The sequence below is a fragment of the Pygoscelis adeliae genome, unplaced genomic scaffold (assembly GCF_000699105.1).
Source record: "Pygoscelis adeliae isolate BGI_AS28 unplaced genomic scaffold, ASM69910v1 Scaffold286, whole genome shotgun sequence".
NCBI lineage: Eukaryota > Metazoa > Chordata > Aves > Sphenisciformes > Spheniscidae > Pygoscelis > Pygoscelis adeliae.
Window position 1 is genome coordinate 637525 of NW_008825076.1, and position 8376 is coordinate 645900.

At 45.6% G+C, this 8376-nt stretch overlaps 1 protein-coding gene across 1 annotated transcript in view; it reads right to left on the reverse strand.

Moving 5' to 3' along the window:
* Positions 1-3414: 3414 nt before the first annotated feature.
* SLC13A3 (solute carrier family 13 (sodium-dependent dicarboxylate transporter), member 3) overlaps positions 3415-8376 on the reverse strand; it is an 18290-nt gene continuing 13328 nt past the window's right edge. Inside the window, 6 exon segments of the mRNA XM_009326727.1 lie at positions 3415-3609; positions 4215-4352; positions 4695-4856; positions 5205-5317; positions 6963-7060; positions 8071-8175. Of these exon segments, the coding sequence (XP_009325002.1) occupies positions 3424-3609; positions 4215-4352; positions 4695-4856; positions 5205-5317; positions 6963-7060; positions 8071-8175 (802 nt within the window). The 3' untranslated portion in view covers positions 3415-3423.

An 8376-nucleotide genomic window follows, 5' to 3' on the forward strand; every position in this document is an offset into this window, starting at 1 on the left:
CTTCTTAGGTTTCCACTATAGAAATATAGAAAAATCCCAGCAATATCCTTTCAGTGACTGATGAGGGATAAAGGTGATACGGGAACCAAGGCTATCTAACCTGCAATAGCTGAATTTCCCCGATCATGCCAGGCTTTCATTTGTTTCAGGAATCTTTCCCTGTCTCTCCTGAGCTTCCAGCATCGCTGCTGGGTGCAAACAGGCTGTGCACAGCCCCAGGATCACTCACCGCTGTAAAGACCCGCATAGCAGCTCTTCTGTGTGAACAGTTTGTAAAGCAACTTGAATGCTTCTGGGATAAAAGATACTACAAAATGCTTTCCTACTGTAAATAAACCAGAATGATTTTCCTCCAAGTATCTCAGGAGAACATGTGGATGTTGGTCCGGGATTGGATGGGGAACATCAAAGGAGTAAAGCAGAGATATTCTGGATGTTGAATTTCAATGCGAGTGGCATTTCCTGTTAATTAAAATTCACAAGCAGGCTGCTAATGTGAATGGCTTTTGTGATGGTTGTTGGATTTTTACATTCCTAGAGAAACGGTGCATAGGCAGGCAAAGTTCCTTTAAAATAACACAGTCAAAGTTATAGAAGGTTAGTACAGCACTTGAAATGCCCTTTCCTGGGAATTTTCATATCTCTACTCACATCACAGACCCTTCAAGAATAGTGGGGTTGACTTACCACTAAAAGCTGCTTTTGGCAAATTTTAGTACTAGCAGCAGCAAATGGAATTAGAAATTATTCACGCAGGCCAGTCACCCTTGAACCCCTACTAAATCTTAAAATCTCTGTTTAAAAAAAAAAAATTAAAATCAAGCATGCCAGACTAGTCCTGCTCTCACAGATGCCTGGATATGAAAAAGCAGAATTAGGTAATGCTGTCGTCCACATGCCTTAAACCAGATCCTCTGGGGAGCCCTGGGAAATGCAGAGGCTGCTGAAGAGAGGACATGGCAGAAGCCAGGTCTTTGACTAAAGCAGAGTTTTAGGATCCAGGTGCTGCTCACACCTTTCCCAGATCTGCCAAGGCCCCATTGCGTGACCTTGGGTAAGTCACTGGTCCCCTCTCTGCCTCAGTTTCCCATGTCCACACAGAGATAATAAACCTTCCCTGCGTTTGTGAAATACCTTCCGATCTTTGACAGACAGTGCCACAGACATGCCAGGACACTGGGAGTGATTGTTGGAGACTTCTACACAAACTCTGTGGTCTCAGTTCTGCTTTCGTGCCCAAGTAAAACTGTCCTCCCGGATTCAACTAGGATGTACCAAGCCAGAGCTGAGACTGCAAGTAAACCTGCGATACCTGCATCTGCAACAGAGCTGGACTGGATGTTACCCTTTGAGCCTCGAAATTAGACGATCCAAAGGCCCTCGCTGCCTGTCCTCCAGGCTGCAGGGACAGAGGCAGCTCTGTTCCAGTGACCGACTCTGATGCCCTGCAGCGGCAGCTCTAGCTGCGGCAGGGCAGCGGGACAGCAGGGCTCCTTCCTGCGGCACCCGGCCACGCAGGGCACAGCCCGGTCCCTGGCCCCGGGACAGCCATGCTGCACCGTTCACGGGACAGCCGGCTGGGAAAGGGAACTGGCAGGGAGCAATTTTCCCTTCGCCACTTAGCCCATCTTCGCTAAGGCGTGACAAGGAGCATCCACGCAGAATGACGGTGCCCAAGCCCAGCGTGCAGCTGGCATAGACCTGCCCCAGCGGAGCGGGACAGTGATACAGGGTATCCCCAGCAAAGGCGGCTGCCAGGGCTGCACCGCTTTAGCACAGCAGCTCTGAGACGCTGGGCTAGGAGCCTTCCCGGTCTCATTGCTCCCCTGCTTAACAGGGCTCCGTTTTGGCTCAGACTGGGAAGGAGACCTCACTGCCCTCCTGCTCCTGGGGAACCACTGCCCAAATCAGGGGATGAAGCTAGGGGAGGAGGAGGCTCGCGCTTTGCTTTTCTCCTCTCAACCTACAGAGCAAACAGGACAATGTGACGTGCTAACAAATGTGCTTTATTGTACGTTTTCCACAATCATTAAGGATTTTGTTGAACATCAAGGATTTTTTTGAACTTGACTGATCAAAGTTCCACATTCAATTGGATTTGGCGGTTTCGGTTCAAGCCCCACGAGTCCCCACCTACCATGCTACCCTGGCATGCATACCCCCACAGCAGCAGCTGTGGCTGGTGAGCATCACCCTGCCAGCTCTCTCACCCGGCCCTGGGGTTTATCAGCAGCACAGGAGCAGGGGGGGATGCGCTGGATCCCTACCCCGGGGCCAGTCCGCCTTGCCAGCTCCACCGGTTTACATCGTCAGAGAAATCTGTCCCAACACAGGGATCCAGTCACTCACCTTCCCTAAACCAAGAATCATATCCTTCATCCTTCAATCCGTCTATTTCAATGACTGATCTTTTAAATTAAGTACTTTAGATTCTTACAGAAAATAAAAAAATCAGATAAAATGGTGATTAAAATCACAGTCAATTTGCAATGCTTTCATTGAAAGTACCCACGCAATCTGATTTAAAAAGATGTTAAGAATCAAAGCCTATTTTTCAGAAATGTCAATAATATTCCAATGCAACTTGTCCACTGACCTGTGACTCGGCGGGTTGCTCATGAGTAAGTCAATCTCACAAACCTAAGACTGGCCACATTCACCAACGGTGAAACACCACCGATGTCCAAAGTTACATCAGAAATTAATTTCGTCCCAAACCCCCATCTGTGTACTCAGTGCAAAGAACCAGGCAGCAATTACTGTCCCAGGTTTTCAAAACACTGAACGTGTTTGGAAACAAACTGTTGCCTTCCTGTTTCCACAGCTTGGAGTAATGCACCGAATCCTACCGACACATGTCCTCAATCATCCCTTCACGCACAAACCTGAAGAAATAGTCTTCATCCTCCACGAGAGAATTACTCATGAGATGGTAATGAGACCCCATCCTTCACATCCTGCTGGAAGCACCCGGCCATGCCGCCTTCCCCCCGGTCAGATTCTGATACACTCACTCACATTGGGTTGCACATAAACAATCCAGTTGCGTCCAGCCTGTTCCCAGGGCTACTCTCCAAAACGAGGTAGGGTATCAGAAGCTAGAGCAGCAAAGCTCGCTAGCTTTCATGGGGGGAGAGGCATCTACCCAAAGATGCTTGACGCTTACAGGGCTGTCCAGTTAACAACCACCTACGACCGACGGACTCTGGGAGAGTCTGATTGGTACCTGTGGAAGGCAGGGAAAGATCTTCAGAGAAAATAACAGATGGATGCTGTGACACTGACCAGTATTTCTAAAAATAAAATTAAACCAGAGGGTCCCATACAGTGTGAGCAGCCACGTGGCTTTCCTCCTGTGCATACTCTGATGATTCCAGTGCCCAAGTCCTAAGTGAGTGAGTCCTTCCCCAGGGGTGGCTTTGTTCATATTTTATTTAGTGCACTTAAAGTGACATTTTCTACAGCTGTCAAGAGCGAGGTGGCATTTTCTGCATGGATGTTGGCCCATGCAGGGAAGGTCCCCAGCTGGAAGATGCTCTTGGCCCATGTGTTCATAGCCAAGCTAAGAAGCAGAACTCCCATAAGATTCATGAGCAACCCAGTTCTTGCCTACAAAAGAAATACAAAGACAACTGTTGAGTTTAGACTGGACATCTACAGCATGTGAAGCATGAAGCTCTTTGAATATAAACATTATAAAAATGGAAGGCTTAATTGCCGTTAATATTAGCAACATCCTAGGCGGGCTTTCTTAAGCCACAAAGGCCATTCTGCAGATGCTTACCAAGCTTTGATCCATCAAAAACATTAACATCTGTTTAGCTTCAGGAATGTGAGCAGGAACTGGGATTGAGCCTAATTTTACTCATAAGCTTTATTTCTCTGCGCTGGGGAGCTTTTCCTGCACCCAGAAACCTACAAAATTGAGCTGCTGACACTGGCAGGAACAGGAGCAAGGTCTGGGAGACGCTGAGCACATTCAAGACCAGCTTTGTCACCATTTGGAGCCACAGTGGCTCCAAATTTCACAGGGCCAGACTTTATACAGGCTCCTTCCATATACCTGTGCCTTCAAACACTGCTGAGAACAGTATTAGACTTCTGTCTTTTCGCTTTAGTACATGTTGAACTGGTAACACTCCTGAAAATTCCTTTTTTAAACACTCCACTCAGACTGATTCTTCTCAGCATTTTCTGTATCTAAAAGAACTTACCATATCCTTGACCATCAAGTGTCCAGAAGAAAATGCAATTGAGTTCGGAGGTGTTGAGACCGGCAGCATGAACGCGTAGGAACATCCTATAGTTCCCGGTATCATTAAATAGAGGGGATTTACTTTCAGACGAATGGCCTTGAAAAACAGAAAGGAACAGAAATTGCACCTTGGGGTTTCGGAGCCACAGGCAGATATATCAAAGAATGCAAATAGCTAGTGCACTGTGCAGAGCCCTATCCCACACTATGTGATAAATAATCACGTATCTCGCCAACAACATCTGAAGGATTATTATCCTTCAGTGTTCACGTTACACTACAGGCACTTGCTTTGTTGCTCCCAAGGATTGCAAGGTGCCTGAAGCCCAGGATCTGGAGAACCATACGGTGCCTGTCCCAGCACAGACACAACACAAACCTGCCCATCGAAGAGCAGGGGAGCAGCAGAGCAGCTGTTCTTGCCAGGGGACTACCTTACCAGCTCTGCCAAGACAGGCAGAAAGATGATAATAGTGGCTGTGTTGCTGGCAAACTCTGTGAATAAGGCGATGACAATCGTGATGAGGATGACAGCCACGGGTGGTGGTACACCCTCCAAGGGATGCAGACGGCCTCCTATCCAGACAGACAAACCAGACTCCTGCAGAAGGGGAAAGCAAACAAGCTGGAGAGCAGAGCTCCTACATCCCTGCACGTGAACTGATCCTTTCCTCGAACAACCTTCACCGACCCACACAAGCACCTATGTGCAGTGTCCTCAGAGTATTTAACAGCAAGCAGTTTGAAAGGAGCTGCAAGATCTCTTAACCTCCTCAGTTACCTGCTGCGCATTGCTGTCTCTAGGAGTTGGAGGAACACGTCCTTCAAGTGTTGTGACCCCGCAGGTGCAAATTTCCCAGAGCCAAATGAGAACCCCAAGTGACACCCTGATAAAATCCGACTCCGCTGGGCAGGATGACTGCAATGTGGTATCTGCAGCAGGCCTCACCTCACAGCCCTTCGCCATGGCAAAGCCTCCTCCAAGCAGCAAGATGATGTTCCAGGGCACCGTCTCTTGGGCTTTCCTCCAAGTCAGCAAGGGCTGCGTCTCAGTGTTTGGTGCTAGATGAAGAGAAAACCCCCATGTCAAACACCCACCCAAAGATGAGCACGTCAGTCATCATCTGACAGAATGATATCATGAGCCTGACATCAGCGCTGAAGCTCACTAACCATGAGTTGCTGTTGGTTAAAATACACATATGGAGTCTCTTAAGCTAGACAATTAAAAGATCATTTAACTTAATATCAGATCTTAAAAAAAAGAAAAGGAAAAGAAAAGAAAGGAAAAGAAAGGAAAAGAGAAGAAAAGAGAAGAGAAGAGAAGAGAAGAGAAGAAAAGAAAAGAAAAGAGAAGAAAAGAGAAGAGAAGAGAAGAAAAGAAAAGAGAAGAAAAGAGAAGAGAAGAGAAGAAAAGAAAAGAAAGGAAAAGAAAAGAAAGGAAAAGAAAGGAAAAGAAAGGAAAGGAAAAGAAAGGAAAAGAAAGGAAAGGAAAAGAAAGGAAAGGAAAAGAAAGGAAAAGAAAAGAAAAGAAAGGAAAAGAGAAGAAAAGAAAAGAAAGGAAAAGAGAAGAAAAGAAAAGAGAAGAGAAGAGAAGAGAAGAAAAGAAAAGAGAAGAGAAGAGAAGAAAAGAAAAGAAAAGAAAATCTAGCACTTAAAGTTTTCTTTGAGGCTTTCTTGAGGGAACATTTAATATCAGGTTAATTTTATCTCAGAAGAAAATAAACAGACATAAACATTATCCTCAACAAATGGGAGTCCGTGGAAGAAGGAAATTTTCTACCATTTGAATTATGAAGATGTTATTAATTTTCCACTTGCCGTTCAACTGCTGGTGAGTTTAATAGCAAAGAGCTCATCTCCCCTAAAGGCCACCTCTTAATACATGATGAAGTGAGCTCTGTCATATGGAAGGATGCACTAATGGGACTGTAATTTTCTGTTGAACAAGGGCACACATTTTATCCAGAGGAGGCCTGATTAAACATCTTCCTGTGCGTGGACAACACTACAAATGTGCATGACTCAGAGCAGCCGGTATTTTGTTTCCATAGACCCCACGTGATGCTACACCAACCACGAAGGGCCTTCCTCAGCTGAACCTCCACAGTAAGATCATCTCTTATTCCAAGTGGCTTATGAATTAAAATTTGTATCTCATTGCTACTCAAGAGGACAGACCCAAGATCTCAAAAGACTCCTGGTCAAAACCTCCTGGAGAGTTTGGACTTTAGGAATTTAAATTCTAAATCATTCTGGGAACTGAGGAAGGGCCCCTATTTTTGAGTACAGACAACTCACCCAGCTCTGCCCTCTCAGAAGTTCATGCTCCCTCCTGAGGGACAGGAGCTGTTTGGGAGTCAGCAACCAAACCTCTGTTTCACAATCAGGTCTGCTATGGTAAATCAACACCGATTTCAGTTCGCTTCAACCCACCATGGCATCATCTCTGACAGCTACATGAGCAACTGAGTCATTCCTGCAATCGGCAGCAGAGCAGTGACTGCTAAACCTCTTCTGGCACTTCAGAAAAAAAGCCTCTGTATGACCAAATCGCACCTTCGAACCACGCTGCTCCAGACTGCCAGCGCAGCTGCTGTGGTCTGGTGCAGGTCCAAGGTGGGATAGTCTTGGCTCTTGCTCTGTGCCTGCCCTGCCAGAGCACAGGCAAGGGCAGAGTCCCTGCCCGGAGGGGTCTCCTACTCACCTTTCAGGTCAAACCACCACTTGAAGGAAGGTTTTTGCGAAGGGAAGAAGAACAGTACAATCACAATGGCGATTCCTGTAACCGCATCTGAGATAAACCTGTCCAAAAGCAGCAGAAACACTGGTAAGAAGAAAAAGCCTATAGAATTACAAAGTTTATGAAAACAGGGATTTACCAAAGAAGATTACAAGTTTCCATCAGGTTTGAACAAAGTTCGCTGTTCACAGTTCTTTTTAATTCCCTGTTGAGCAACATTTCTAAGATGGGCTTTGAATCCCCTAGAAAAACCGCCCTGCAAATGTAAAAAACAAGATCTAATCCACACCACATTGATGCTCTGGCTGTTCTGATTGTAGAGTCGTGGTCAGTCCATGAGGGGTTGTGAGGACAAGTTTCCCCAGCCCATTGCAGGGAGGAAGAGAGGCAGAGGCCAGACCATCTTATTTATATGGGCTTTTTGCAAAATGCTCAGGTTCTAAGACGAAAGGCAGGCTCCATCCAATAAAGAGCTTAAGCATATTTTTGATTGTAAGGAACTATTAACTGATGAGGGAAAAGTCCATAACTACTTTGTTGTATTAAGGAATCATTTATTAAGCTAGGGCTTTATTAAAAAAAAAAAACCTATGAAAGTCTCTTCTGTTAAGAAATAACAACACTCTCTCTGAGCTTTAGCATTGCCCAACTGCTATATCTCTTTGTCTTCCCAAGGTATGGATGTCACAGGGGAGACTAACTTGCCAAACAGACAAGAAAGCACAACGGGTCAGCTCCTGCCATCTCTCTTCAGTCTCCAGACCTCCAGTGAAATCAATGGATTGCATAAAGAATTCAGTATTTCACTGTAAATGTACCTATAAACAGCGTTCCCAACATTAAAACCCTAGGGATGGCTTCAGATAGAAACATGCCAACTTCCCACCGGGCTTCATGTACCTCCTCCGGGAGACAGAAACAATAAAGCTGGCTCTGCTACTTGAAGCTCAGTTTAATTTACTCCAGGAAACCTGAGTAGTAGTGTTAAGCAATGCGATCATAAACCCAGGAATCTCAACGACTTGGAAATGCTATTGAAAAATGTGACAGTGGAATGAAAATAAAATCTTACCCTGGTGCAAACAAGCTGGCCCAACCTGGAATGAATTTGGGATCCCTGGAGAAAAGCATGATTGCAAACATGCAGAATAAGAAGAAAATTGCCTGTTCTGCAAACCTAAAATGAAAAGAAACACAGCTGAAATGCTGATGTGCTAAAGGGGTGGATGCAAGCTAGGACAAGTATTGAGCTCAGGCTGCAGCAGCTTGGGTGGGAAGTCAGGCTGGTTTTCTTAAAATAACTACAGTGAGACATTGGAATAGCTTGTAAATCTATTTGCAAATATTGATACTTGCCAGCAATTATCTCTTATTGGAA